The sequence below is a fragment of the Solanum dulcamara genome, chromosome 2 (assembly GCF_947179165.1).
Source record: "Solanum dulcamara chromosome 2, daSolDulc1.2, whole genome shotgun sequence".
In the NCBI taxonomy this organism is placed as follows: Eukaryota; Viridiplantae; Streptophyta; class Magnoliopsida; order Solanales; family Solanaceae; genus Solanum; species Solanum dulcamara.
This window is the reverse complement of record NC_077238.1, coordinates 1,539,503-1,554,579: the sequence shown is the minus strand read 5'-3', so window position 1 is coordinate 1,554,579 and position 15,077 is coordinate 1,539,503. Positions and strand designations below refer to the sequence as shown.

The window sequence follows — 15,077 nt, the reverse complement described above, 5'->3', positions numbered from 1 at the left end:
AATGACTTTAAGTTGGTCAACCAAACACTCAAACAAAAGTAAAACAGCTTATAAGCTATTTTCATCAACTTATAAGTCAATTCAAATGGGCTCTAATAACTTAAGACTTCATGCACACATTTTGTCTTAGTTTAGCCATATCAACGGCACATAAACTTGATCAACGGTCAAGCGCGGTTTAAAACTTGTTTTGATCTAGTTGACAATGTCTAGATGAAATTTAGAATAGGAGGGTCGAGATGTCAAAATGATACAAGTACATAGATCTATTATTCAAGCAAACTACTCTTTTCAGCCTAATCTATCTATCTATATCATACTATACTGAAAGTAGGACACCCTAAGTTGTAATCAATACTATATACAACCAATAATTTTGCTTGTCTTTAATAAAAAACATGGCACCCAAAATCATAATAGGACAATCTTTATTGGATACAATTATTACTAATAAAATTGCAAGTTTTGCAATCAAATGTAGTTGAGAACGTGGTTATTTAGGTCACTCATAAGAAAGAAGTTAGATAACACATCATAGAGATCCACACATTTTATTATTTTTACTCTAAGATCACTTTACAGCAAATCACTTGTCAATATGCAGTTATTTTTTTTAATGATACGACACTTTACAGCAAATGATCACTTTTCAATATATTAATAAAATCAACTTAGCATCTTCATACCATTAATGGAGCAGATTTGTGTTGGTTTTTGTGAAAATCCACGTGCATTTAGATTATTTTCAATTTTCTTTTTATATATTACTCCATACCTTTAGAAAATAAATGTTTCTTTGTAAACAAATCAATTTTTTTAGTTTAATTTTGATAACTGAAATGATTCGTAACCAAACGTCTCTTTATCATAAAGCATCTTGTGATAAAGAATCATACATGGCAAAGCCCATTTGGGAATACCCATGCTTTTGTTGGGTCTTTCTTGTAAGATAGGACTTTTAGGTGGCAACTACCAATGAACTACCCTACATGATATTTTCCACTACAAATATCTTCCTCATAAAATAACTCATAACAAACATAGAAAAATACAAAAAAGTTATTATCTTACCAAAAATATTAGTACTATATTATTAGGTGGAGCTCTGTTTTCTGATTGGAAAGTGTCTCTGTACTTTTCACTTCATATTAATCCAGTCGTGTGTGTTGGTCTAAGAAGCTAATCGAAAAAAAAAATATGGAAGCAGAATCCTCAGCATCAATTGGTGGTTCTTATCATCCACTTGATGAAAATGAAAATAAAAGTTGTACAAATGATGATTCTCGACTTAGAGAATTGGGTTACAAGCAGGAACTCTATCGTGGTCTTTCGTAAGTCCTTCTTTCTTTCTTTCTTTTTGTCTATTTAATTTACGGACGATATGATCTTAGATAAAAGATTATGGAGGACATAGATAATTGAGTTTTGTCTCGTTTACTTTTGTAGTTTCTTGTTCTTTGAGTATTTTAACATTTCGATTATTGTTGTTTCTTGTTATGACTACTGTTTAGGATGACGATTTATCAGGTTGTCTATAGTATTTTGCTATGACCGTCTTCATTTCTTTTATTTCTTTCTCTATACTATTTTGAACTGTTTTTTTTCTTGAGACGAGGGTCTATCGGAAACAACCTATATCTCTAAGATAGTGGTAAGGTCTGCGTTCTACTTTCTCAAACCTACTTTGTGGGTTTATATTGCGTATGTTATTGTTGTTGTCGTTGTTGGTTATAAATTGTAATTTTAATTTTTCATTTTCACTCATAATATATACTCAATCTAGGCACAAGTAGATTCAATATTTTGAATATTATGAGCTCTAGTTCAAAATTTCTATCACAACTTTATTTCATTTTAATGGGTTCAAAATCTATTATTTAACACGCTACAATGGTATAGGGTTTGCACCAAAGCTCTTGGATTCAAATGACCCATAAATTACCTTTTTCTACTATTATACATGCAATCCGACTAGCTATTTGTGTAAAGATCCCGAAAAAAAACTCACATACACCTTTTGTTTTGGGCTTTGTGAAACAGGTTCATTGCAAACTTTTCTTTGACATTCTCCATTGTATCAGTTCTTACTGGTATATCCACATTGTATAATCAGGCCTTAACTTTTGGTGGGCCTGTTACTATTGTTTGTGGATGGCCCATAATTGGCTTAATGACACTCATTGTGGGCCTTGCTATGGCTGAAATATGTTCTGCTTATCCAACTTCTGCTGGGCTTTACTATTGGAGTGCTAAATTGGCTGGAAACAAGTTAGGCCCATTTGCTGCTTGGATTACTGGCTGGTATGGGCCCTTTTCTTCTCCTCTCTAGTTGTTCCATCTTTTTTTGGTTCGTGGGGGTGGGGTGGAATCTTTATACGAATTGTTGAGCAGATTTACTGTTTACTTTTTTTCGTTGTTATACACTCATTATATACAATCATACATGCACATATTATACATATATATTATACTTTTGCCTGCTATTTTTAGTTTAATTCTTTTTTTTATTTCTTGGCCTATTCCTTTATGCTCATTCACATTTGTATTTTCATTTTTCTTCTTTTAATATTTTTAGGAATAAATTTAAGATTTTTCAGGATAGGAAGGTATGGAGATCGATGGTTAGGGTAGAAAAGTAATAGATATATAGTCGAGAGGTGGTGTATTTTTACGGTGGGAGAGGAATGGGCTAGTATGATCTTCTCATCTCCTCCTTCTTAATAGTAGTATTATTTAGTATTCGTGTTATATATTATTCTTTATTTTTACTACTACTTGTTATCTTATTTGCGTTGTATATTTTGTTATTTTACTGTCGTTATTTTCTTTATAATCCTGCTTTGATTAAACTTCTTTAGTTCTTTTGAACTGATAGTCCATCGAAAATAATCTATCTATCCTACAAAGATTGAACGGGGGGGGGGGGGATACAATATGCATACATTTTGTTTTCTCTAGATCTCACTTGTGAAACTACATTGAATATGTCGTTATTTTTAAGAATAAAAATTCAAAAATTAGCCATTTTCAGCCCTTATCATTGAAAAATAGATAATGTCACGTTTCACATGTGAAACTTCATGACATATCTAAACACAAAATTTAATGATAGATAGTATTAATTGATTTAACCTAGGTTAACCTCTCAATTAGCTTAACCGAAAAATTTAATATTATCGGATAATTATAGAAAAAAATATTCATGCCTAGGACATGGATGGGAAAGCCATTAACATGTTAGCTTTGCTATATTCATTGAAATGCTTTAGGGACCACCAAAAGATGTCGTGGAGTTTTTAAATGTTTTAGGGACGACCAAAAGATGTCGTGGGATCTCTCTCAAATTTTAAAAATAACAAAATTCTTCATAAGGAGCTATAGATCTTAATGGCTACGTATGTGGAGCAAATGAGTTTCCAAAGTAATAATAGTGCGAGTTAGTCACTTTTCGGCCTTGTAATTGAAAAATATTCATTATCATAGAGTTTTTACATGTGAAATTTAAAACTTCACGATATGACTATTTTTCAATTATAAGAGTTGAAAAGTGATTATTTGTCTAAATAAATAATTTTTCCATTTGATAACATATTTAAATTAGTTGTTGTCTCACCTTAAAGATGTGTCCAAGAGGATAGGTTACTAATAATATCAAGGCGCGCGCACATATATATATATATATATATATATATATAATTCCAAATTAATAAAGTAGAATCGACAATCTATAGCTTTCACATTATATATGATAATGAATTTTTAAAGTAAACAATTTAATGTCATTAATTCTAAGATAGTGGTTGTTTGCTAAATAATTTGGTATTTAACGATTGATTATTCATTTTTTTTGGTGGTACAAAAACTATGAAAGGACAAACAAACAAATAGACATGTTTGGACGGTAGTTATCTTCTCTTTGGGTTTTTTGCTTTTTGAGGTGTTGTCTATTACTCAGCATGAAAAAAATATAGAACTGTACACTTTCGTGTTTAGATTATTGTCCGATCAAGTGAATATATTGATTTAATTAATTTAATTAATAATTTTGAATTCGAATCATAAATAAATAAAAAATAGTCTTTGAATCATGAATATAAAAAAAATAATCTTAGTCACGAAGCGATTCTCCATTTGATATATAACAAATATCAAATGGAAAACAAACAAAATATTACTAGAATGTAAAAGCATGCATTTTTTACGGTTCATACATTTTAAAATATCTAACACATGGTACAACTAGTACTTTTTTGGGTTTAGCCACAAAGAGAATGATATCAAATATTCACTTTATAGTAATAATTATACTTTATGATAATTATTCTTAGGACTACTAAAGTCAGTTTGGTTGAATTTTTTTGATTAAAATAAGAATTACGAGGTAAAACTGTATAAAATAATAGAGAGCCTATTTAATGATTTTTTTTTCTTTCAAATTTCATATATAACGTAAGCTTACTGCATCGAACTGTTTTTTTTTAAAGAGTAGAATTGTGATATATTTATATGACGATTATGATTTATTAATTAGTTGAGATTTAATCCTTTTTTCTTGGTCAAATGATGGGTTTCGATTACGCTTTTCTTTCTAACAATTAACTAATGCTGGACTTGAATTGTTGGACAACATGTTATATATTTAGCATAATTTTACAAGTGAGATTTGAAAATAATAAGGTATATCGATTTTATTTCTATCTCTCGTGGAGATACTATCTCGTGGAGATAGAAAATTCGTTTTCAAAAAATACATATAAAAGTCAAATATAAAAGAAAAATACAAAAATCAAAGAGGCAGATGTAACATATCAATTTGATCCCATTTTATGATTATGAGCCCGTTTGGATGGGCTTAAAAAAAGTAATTTTTATGTATGAAGTGCTTTTAGAACTTTAAAGTGCTGAAAATTATTTTTATAAATAAGCAGTTGAGTGTTTGGATAAAAGTGCTTAAATGAGGAAAATTATGTGAATTTTAGGGTTAAAAGAATAAAAAGGGTAGTTTGGGAATTTAGTTAAAATATAAGGGATATAAAAGTAATTTTCATGGTCAAAGAAAAAAAAGTTAGGAATCCTAACTTTTCATTTTTGACTGACTTTAAGAACTTTCTGGCTTAAAGTTAGCATTAGGCAAACACGTCCAAAAGCTGAAAAGGGGCTTTAAGTTGGTTTTGACCAACTTAAAGCCAATTCAAACGGGCTCTATAATAACTTATATTTAAATAATTTTGCACGTGCCGTTGAAAAAAAATATAATATTAGAAACGGCAGTCCCTTTTGACTTTCCCACATGCCAACAACCCCCCAAACGAGAATTAATATCATTGATATCTTTTGCATTATGAAATAATATTTTTTTTTTCAAAAAAAGCATTATGAAATAATATCCTAGCCTGATTCACGATTCAATTTTTTTTAGAATTCACATTAGCAGAGGCATTGAGTGATTGGAGATTAATTAAAAAAATAAGTACAAACATAAAAAGTCTGACCTCACGCCTCATCTTTTAAAACACTGATCCAAACAATTCTTTCCTCTCTCCTTCCTCTCACATCCATAGTGACACCCTCCCACATCAATACGACACTGAGCAAGTGGAAATTGATTGAAAGAATAAATCATATTTTTTTTCCTAACTACCTATTTACTTGTATTTATAATTCGATATCAAAAGAAAAAAATAGTATAATGTACAAAATCTATAATATTAGTAAATTTGGAGAAAGACGATACCCACCTCAAGGGGTGTGATAATGACGTTTGGAGAAGGACTGCACTTCAAGAGATGTGATATGTAAGCACCTAAATTTAAGATGTGTGATGTAAATAATTAATACAAATATTAATAGTTATTTTTGTAACTCAAATTTGTAACTTATAGATAATATGAGAATAGCTTCATTGTTTCGCGTAAGGGATAAATTAATCTTTGAATCAAAGACAACTAGGACTTAAGAATATTCATATACTACTAGACAAAATCCCAACTTCCAATAATTCAGATTTTTGTAATCTTTGAAATGCAATTATCATGAGCTTTTACTACTAATATAATACAGTCCCATGTTCCAATTGCTTTCCTTGACCATACTCTGCTCTTTTCACTCCACAAAAATCCATTAAAATACCACCAAATAATACAAATAAAAACAATCAATCAATCATTTTGCACAAAGTTCTGATTTTTTCATGTGAGTCTACAATCTTTGTGGAAAGTCAGCCATTTACAGTGAAGAAAAAAGGAATTTCAACAAAGCAAAGTTGCAGAGGAGAAAAAATCAAGAATGGGTTTTGAAGAAGAAATTGATTCAGGACATGCACGTTTACAGGAACTTGGATACAAACAAGAACTCAAACGAGACCTTTCGTAAATACCCATTTCCTAATTTCTTCAAAAAAGTTAAAAAAAATTCAATCTTTTTGATTATTTTGGACTTATTAGCTTATCGGGTTTTTTGGGTTCTTGGGGCTTTGTTTGTTGCAGGGTGTTGTCGAATTTTGCGTTTTCGTTTTCTGTTGTATCAGTGCTTACTGGTTTGAATACATTGATGGGTACTGGTTTGAATTTTGGTGGACCTATTAGTTATGTTTATGGATGGCTAATTGCTGGTGCATTCACACTGTTTGTTGGAATGTCAATGGCTGAGATTTGTTCTTCTTATCCAACTTCTGGGGGTCTTTATTATTGGAGTGCTAAGCTTGCTGGTCCAAGCTGGGCACCTTTTGCTTCTTGGATCACTGGCTGGTAAATTTTTTGCTTTTCTTGTTTAGTCTTTACTGTTTATGTTTGAGTTAGTTTGTATTATTTGGTGTTTGTAGTATTTTGGAGTAGTCCGAGGCGTAGTTAGGATTTTGAGTTTATGAGTTCTGAACTATATTATTGGAGTGCTAAGCTTGCTTGTTCAAGTGGGGCACCTTTTGCTTCTTGGATCACTGGTGTGGTAATTTGTGCTTTTCTTGTTTAGTCTTTACTGTTTATGTTTGAGTTAGTTTGTATTATTTGGAGTTTATAGTATTGTGGAATAGTTGGAGGCGGAGTTAGGATTTTGAATTTGTGAGTTGTGAACTCTATTATTGGAGTTCTAAGCTTGCTGGTCCAAGTGGGGAACCTTTTGCTTCTTGGATCACTGGCTGGTAATATTTGCTTTGCTTGTTTAGTCTTTACTCTGTTTCATGCCCTATTTGGCCATTCTCTGGTGTTATGATACTACATGTTTCAGTTATTAGACTCAATGAATTCTCGTAGGATTTGAAGTTAATGGGTTCTGAACTTGGGATCGATCCCAGAGTGCACTTTTATTTACTGGTTTCACAATTAAATAGTTAATACATATTTAGTGAATTTCCTAGTACCGATACAAGGTCTAAGCAAAAGCTATTGGGTTCGTCTTAACCAGCTGCTAATATTGTATCTCTGCCCCTGGTTGATATCTTGGAGTTATCAATTTTACACTGTTCTGGTTTATAGAGGAGAGTTTATCTGGCGTTAGCATAATGTGGAGGAGAGCAAGTTGCAAGTCTTCTTAGCACTTTAGGTTTGTAGTTTTTAACTTGTTTGTCTCCTTACTGTTTAGAAGTGCATAGCTTCACTTTCCTTACAAGGATGCTTAGTCAAGTATGTGCCCATTATTCACTGGTCTTGAATGGTGTGCCATTGGCCCTCAGGGATTTGAAAAAAAGAAGAAATTAAGCATCCTTTTTGTGTGATAGGCTAGTCTGAAAAAGCTTCTTGTGTTGATTGGAGGTCATGCTTTTTGCTCATTTTGATTGATCTAATACCTACATGAACTTGTATTTAGATCCACATGACTTGTCCCAAGTGCGGATAAGGGAGGAGCATTGCAATAGGTTGATGGTCAACGTTAAGGTAGTCAAATTATGAGAAATCCTCATGTTAATGAATCCTCAATGTATTGGAATGAAATAGATCCCAATGGAGCCGAATACATAGAGGATTCATGTTGTTCTAGTTGGGTTTGAGGCATATTTGATTAATTGGTTGATTGCTGATTTGATTAACCCACTTCGCATTTTGAAGACAATAACTCGATCTGTAGTTATGCTTGATTTCAGCAAAAATGTTGTTCTTTTGCAATCCGTAGTGTGAGAACTGAGAAATGCACAATCAGAACATGGTTTGACTTTTGTCAATGAGAGTGAATGTTGCTGAAAAATTGCAGCCGCCCTAGGACGACGTACTTTGTCAATAAGTTCCTTAACTTTACGTGCTAATTTCAGTTCAAGGCCGCTAGCCATTGAATTCCTTAGAAGAATATATTCATTGGGTAGGAGCGAACAAAGAGAAAGTAAAACAGGAGGAAACACACACACACAAAAAAATTGGAAATATTGAACTCTCTGGGATGCTTTCTTCATTTTAATTCTTTACTCGGTACCTTTTATCATATACTGATTTTCAATATTAAACGTAACGGAATATGAGATTATTCATATCATGCTACTGGGTTTCTCTGTATCATCAACATATATAGTACGGTCTTCTGTTAGCTCATGCCCATATCCGTTGTCCAACATTCAAGAGCTATGTTGCCCGAACTCTTCAAAAATATTCACACGTGTGTAAATCCTCCAAAAATAGTGTAGACATCGAGTGTCAACATTTTTGGAGAGTCTGAGCAACATAGTTTAGCAATCAGGAAAATCTTAGTAGCTCAGTTAGGTAGACTTTTACCTTATTGGTGAAGATTTGATTTCCCACCTTGTAATCCCCTTCCCCCACCCCCAATTTTGAAAAAAATAAAAAAAATTGTTCAACAGTCATAAGTTATTTTTTGCTAAAAATGATGGCTTCTATATTCATATTGCTTCCTTCTCAATACAATTTCTTTCATTTTCATATTGCAGGTTCAACATTGTTGGTCAGGTATCGTGAAGAATTACTCATATTACCATTCACAATTTTTAGTCTGTAACTGGGCTTAGTTGCTTCACCATATAATATAACTCTAATCAACAACGGAAAATCTGATTGCAGTGGGCTGTCACAACAAGTGTAGATTTTTCATTGGCTGAGTTAGTTCAGGTGATAATTCTTCTTAGCACTGGTGGATTAAATGGTGGCGGATATCAGGCCTCCAAATATGTGGTTATCGCCCTCCATGGTGGAATTCTGTTTTTACATGCTTTATTAAACAGTCTTCCGATCTCATGGTTGTCCTTCATTGGACAACTAGCTGCTGCTTGGAATGTTTTAGGTACACTGAAGTAAACCTCATCTCTATCCTCAACCTCAGTACTTCGGAATTGTGCGTTCGCTCAGCTCTGAGTTAATGATTACAGGTGTCTTTCTTCTTATGATTTTAATCCCACTGGTCGCAACAGAAAGAGCTAGTGCTAAATTTGTGTTTACTAACTTCAATACTGACAATGAGGATGGAATCAACAATAAATTCTACATCTTCGTCCTGGGACTTCTCATGAGCCAGTATACATTGACAGGTTATGATGCTTCTGCCCATATGGTGAGTTCCACATACTTTTCCTCTGCACTGCAATTCTAATTGTTCCTGTTTTTTTCTAAAGTATGTCGACTGGACGGCGTGGTGTGAGCTTATTTTGCTGGATACTCTTTTAAAATTATTAATTATAGAGGCCCTTCAAATTCCCAAATAACTGATGAAAAATTAATGTTCCTTTTAAACTATCGTGGCAGTGTGAAGTTATGGATTTGTAACGAGACGAGGCTCAGATAGTTGAGAATACAATAGAACTTGCTTGTCTTACGAAAATAATCTTGAAACTTAGTTTCCTCCTCCGTTAGGCCTAGTGAAACTTGGGAACTTCTTGTCCAAAGTGGTTGTGGGTAAATTTTTTATTTTGTTCTTATCTATGGCATTGTTTGGCAGACGGAAGAAACCAAAAATGCAGATAAGAACGGGCCAAAAGGAATTGTAAGTGCTATTGGCATATCAGTTCTTGCTGGCTGGGCTTACATACTTGGTATAACGTTTGCAGTTACAGATATCCCGCATCTGTTGAATAAAAACAATGATTCTGGCGGCTATGCTATTGCTCAAATTTTTTATGACGTATTCAAGAGTAGATATGGCAGTGGTGTTGGTGGAATTGTTTGCTTAGGTGTCATTGCTGTTGCGGTATTCTTTTGTGGCATGAGCTCACTAACTAGCAACTCGAGGTAAATATGCTTGATCCGAGATTCTCCTTGTGTAACACAGATTTTTTAGTAGAGCCACTGATGAAAGTATCTTTTGCAGGATGGCTTATGCATTCTCCCGAGATGGAGCAATGCCATATTCGTCGTTCTGGCATAAAGTAAACAAGCAGGAGGTTCCGCTAAATGCAGTCTGGACTTCAGCCTTTATAGCATTTTGCATGGCATTGACGGTACAAACTTTTATACTTTTGCATCTGGAAAGATCACATTAAACAGCCTTAAAAGCGAAAACCGAGCAAAATAAGAACAAACGATTCATATCAGAAATAACACTACTTATTACTTAGGTATAATACATAAACAAACACTCAAACTTGGCCTTAACTGTCAAGTAAACACTCCAACTTTGGGTATGCACATCTAAACACCTCAACTCATCTCCACTGTGTCAGTTGAACAATCCAACTTACGAAATGATCATCTAGACACCTCTAGAATTTAGGTACGTCAGCGTTAGGTGTCAACTAAACACAATTAGGTTGACGTGTCTAGATGCGCACTCTCAAAATTAGAGTGCTTACTTATGAGTACAAGTTTGAATGTCTGTTTATGTATTATTCCTATTACTTATTATGCTTTCTTGATTCATCAGTTTGTTTCGCGTCCTTCCAGTTACTAATACAATCTTTTTTTCGGTGTATTTGAATTATAGTCTCTCGGAAGCTTGGTAGCATTTCAAGCCATGACATCGATAGCAACAATTGGGCTTTACATTGCTTATGCCTTGCCAATCCTGTTTCGAGTGACTCTAGCTCGAAAATCTTTCACTCCAGGTCCTTTTAACTTGGGAAGCTACGGGCTCGTTGTAGGTTGGGTTGCAATACTTTGGGTCGCGCTCATCTCCGTGCTCTTCTCTTTGCCTGTTGCCTATCCTATTACAGATCAAACTCTCAACTATACTCCAGTCGCGGTCGGTGGCCTTGTCATTCTTGTTGTTTCTTCATGGATCTTCAGTGCTAGGCATTGGTTTAAAGGTCCTATTACCAATATAGGTAACTCTAGTGAGGAACCATAAGAAGTATAGAGAATTCTTTGTAGTTAGACAATGTTGATGTGTATGATTATCTTTCGATTTATAGAGGCAGATTCAAAATTTGAACTTTATGAATTTGAGTTTGAGTTCCTAATTCATTTTATTTGTGTCAAAAAGATGTTATGATGTCAATGGAATGGATTTTAAAACTTCGACACATGCATGCACACATAAAATGAAACTTGAAAATAAAATTAGATTAAAATCTTATTTAAAAGGAGCTAATTATGATCTAGAACAAGACAGAGAATCCTACTTCCTAATATTTAAAATTTATTTTTTTAAAAAAACTCATGGCATATACAACAACAGAACAACTTAATACATATAACATATGCAAGATCTAAATATGAACCAACTTCTTCTTATTATAATGTGTAGAGTTGAGTTATTTTAAATTATGGGTTTGATAGAACTAGTAGTTTTGATCCAAATTTTATATTTGTGTTAAGAAATTATTTATCTCAAGTAGTTATCCTTTCCTAAAATTCAGAATCCATATACTTAAAATTCCAAATTCGTCCCCTAAGATTGAAACATTTTTTGTGTTAGGTTTTTGACTTTATGCATGTTTGGTTCATTAATCACAATTATCAGCTTGGTTTTTATATTTATAGCTGCCTCTTCTAATTAATGCATTTGAAAACAACAGTTTAACAAACATCATAAAATAAACAAAAAGGTAAAATAAATCACTAATCATATATATATAGTGGTACTACTAATTAAGAGGCTAAAAGTCAACTGGTTTAAGTAATCCTATATTTTAATTTAATTCAATAGTATGTTTCCTTCCAACAATAAATGACTAATAATTCGCCAAACATATCATTAAAAAAACACAATTAATACTATTTCTACGCCAAAAAAAGACTAATAATTTGATTTGGTACTAAAAAGAATCCTATTTATAATTTGATTTTAAATTGAAAAAATCAAATCTAACCAAAACTATTTATTCCCATTGAAAGAGTCCCAAAGTCAACATAGTAGGTTCCGCAAATTCTCATCCATTATTTGCTTCCCTTTACATATAATAGAAAAATAATGAATCATATAAGCAGTTGTAACTGCCTATATTTTTTTTTAAAAAAAGAAAAAAACTCAAATATATCATCGAAATATTAAAAATGACTCATCTATGTCATCTCCGTTATAGAAAAGGTCATTCATGCTCTTTTTTATTAACGGAAACCATATCTAGGATTCTAAAACCATTTATGTGACGTGACCTCTTATTAGAGGTCCACGTCACCAGATTAAACCCGCTCAATTAATTAAAATCAAAACAAAATCAATCATATTATTTTATGGATTTAATTTGTGATTTTAGATGTTTTATTCATGATTTGAAAAATAAAAGGATTGGTTGACTTTCAAAATTTTAATAGTGTCACATAGGTTTGAATGATGAAGATAATATATATTATGTGAAAATGACGTAAAAAAAGTATTGTAAATCATAATAATTAGCAATTTAAATTAAAAATTTAAAAAACATAAAAAATTTGATTGACTCTCGAAATTCTATCAGTGTCATGTAAATTGTGACATAGGGAGTAACACATATTATTTGAAAAAATCACATAAATAATATTACAAATCACAAAAAGTAACAACTTTAAAAAATTTAAAATCATATTAAAAAAATTTGATTCACTCTAAATTTTATTCGTGTCACATATATTGAACCTGCGTTAGTACGGACTTTTGTATCTATTATATATATACACATAAGACTTATATATTTTGGCCATTTTAAAATATACCTCGTGTTACGTAGAGTACTATATTAATTAAATTATAAATGGTCATTCTCATTACTTGCTTGGCTTTCAAATTTATGAAAAGGACCAAATTAATGTAATACTGCATAAGTTGTTGGAACGTGAGGTGAATTATTATTATACATTCATTTAATTTAGCTATCAACCAGCCACTAGAACTTATGATTTATTCAAAAATATGATAAATAAAGAAAATTGTGACTCATTGTTATATATTTTATTAATTTTCTATTCGATGTTCGATATTTATTTTGAAGTTTTGATTAGTTTGATTTGCGTCGTGTAAGGCTCATTAAGCATTCTCAATCATAAGTTTTTCATTCTTAGGAATTGAACCCGAGATATTTAATTAATAGCGTGGAACAATTTTATCAATCTCACTACGGCTCTCAAGGGTCATTGTTAGAGTAATTTCATGGACAAATTTCACTTATGGAGCTAACATAACACACTTTGTTATGCAATTAGTCTTTCAAGATGACAACACATGGCTTTGATGATCTATAAACCGTTCCTAATGAACAATTTGCTCATGCTTGAGAGTGATGAATCACTTTGTTCTAACATGTTAGGTATATATATAATAGTGACATATCAAGAACTTTCTTTACGCAGATTCATAATGTAAAGAAGTAATCACATGAAATAGGAATATATAGTAAAAATGAAATCGATTGCTAGGTGAGATTCAAATTCTAGAGAAATCACAGTGCGCGGGTATATATGAGGGTTGGTGGTTGAGAATAAATTAAATCAATAAATTGAACGATAGATAAATGGCCAAATAAAACAAATAGATCTACAGTATGTGCAAGAAGTCAAAAGAGAACAGTAAAAAGAAGAAGAAAAAAAGCGCAACTTTTGACAAAAATCTTCTAGAAAAGTTGCCAAAAGTTGGCAACTTTTGACAGAAATAAAAGCTGGCAACACGTTTTCTGAAATACAAAGCGCGTAAAAGAAATTTTATGCGTTTTGTTTCTCCTATAAATAGAGGACCTAATGCCCTCATTTATATCATCCAGAAAGAGAGAGTAAGAATACAAAGAGAGTTATACACCAAGATAAATATTGTAGTCTTGAGTGTCCTCTTTAGTAATTGTTCCTTTTACAAGAGAGAAGTGTTAATTGTTGTTTTCTCCTTATATTTGAGAGCTGTGTACTCTATATTAAAATAGTGAGATCCTTTTACCCCATGGTTTTTCCCCTCTATCTTTTAGAGGGGTTTCCACATAAAATTCTCGTGTCTAATTTATTTTCATATTTATTGTCATATCAAACTTTAGTTGTGGTGCTTCTTCACCCCAACAGTGGTACCATAGCCCTCAGTTATTCTGTCTGTTTTATGCGAAGGTACTATTCGTGAATAGTAAATTTTCGTGAATAGTAAAATTCGGTGAATAGTAAATTTCGGTGACAGTACAGTTTGTCACGATTGTTCGCAAAAATATTCAAAAACGATATAGAAGGGTGTGAAGCAAATAAAAAATCGAGTACAACAAAGTTTGATGTTGAAAAGTTTAATGGGACTAATTTCTCATTGTGGAAAATGAAAATAAAAGCGATATTGAGAAAAGACAATTGCTTAGCTGCAATTGAAGGCAGGCCCGCAGACTTTGCTGATAACAGTAAGTGGAATGACATAGACAGCAACGCAGTTGCTGATCTATACTTGGCACTAGCTGATCAAGTATTGTCTAGTGTGGCGGAAAAGTGGACGGCGAAGGAAATATGAGATACTTTTACAGGGTTGTATGAGGCCAAGTCTTTGCATAATAAAATTGTAACGACCCATTATGTCGTTTTGAGAAATAGACTTTTTTATTTCATAAAAGACGCATTTCGTATATTTTTATGAGTACTTTAGACTATTCGATAACCATATTTATTTAGTTGAGAGGTAAATTTAAATAACTAATTTAATTAGTGGGTTAAAGTGTTAATTTAATTAATACTCTATACCAATTATTAAAGGAAAATGATAGAGTTTATAAATTTTTTATACCTAATTAGTTGGAGCAAAAAGAAAGAAAAAAAAAAGAAAGAAGAGAGCAGCAACGACGA

At 32.2% G+C, this 15,077-nt stretch overlaps 1 protein-coding gene across 2 annotated transcripts; it reads left to right on the top strand.

Moving 5' to 3' along the window:
- The first annotated feature begins 1,138 nt into the window (after nt 1-1,138).
- On the top strand, nt 1,139-11,300 carry LOC129879915 (amino-acid permease BAT1 homolog). Of its 2 annotated transcripts, none has more exons than XM_055953653.1 (8): nt 1,139-1,331; nt 2,041-2,301; nt 8,867-8,885; nt 8,997-9,216; nt 9,302-9,483; nt 9,868-10,157; nt 10,237-10,366; nt 10,849-11,300. In XM_055953653.1, exons 1-8 carry the CDS (start codon nt 1,198-1,200, stop codon nt 11,209-11,211), a joined length of 1,599 nt encoding a protein of 532 aa, XP_055809628.1. In that variant the 5' UTR covers nt 1,139-1,197; the 3' UTR covers nt 11,212-11,300. The 2 variants fall into 2 exon arrangements, with proteins under 2 accessions (XP_055809628.1, XP_055809630.1); XM_055953655.1 differs by lacking the exons at nt 1,139-1,331; nt 2,041-2,301 and adding exons at nt 5,990-6,368; nt 6,486-6,746.
- The last annotated feature ends 3,777 nt before the right edge of the window (nt 11,301-15,077 follow it).

What these genes read in the sequence shown, in the direction of transcription:
- LOC129879915 (XM_055953653.1), top strand. Translation starts at nt 1,198, where the DNA reads ATGGAAGCAGAATCCTCAGCATCAATTGGTGGTTCTTATCATCCACTT. An exon ending in TGCTGCTTGGAATGTTTTAG is followed by an intron (nt 9,217 to 9,301) that starts GTACACTGAAGT and finishes TAATGATTACAG; the next exon opens with GTGTCTTTCTTCTTATGATT. An exon ending in CATTTTGCATGGCATTGACG is followed by an intron (nt 10,367 to 10,848) that starts GTACAAACTTTT and finishes TTTGAATTATAG; the next exon opens with TCTCTCGGAAGCTTGGTAGC.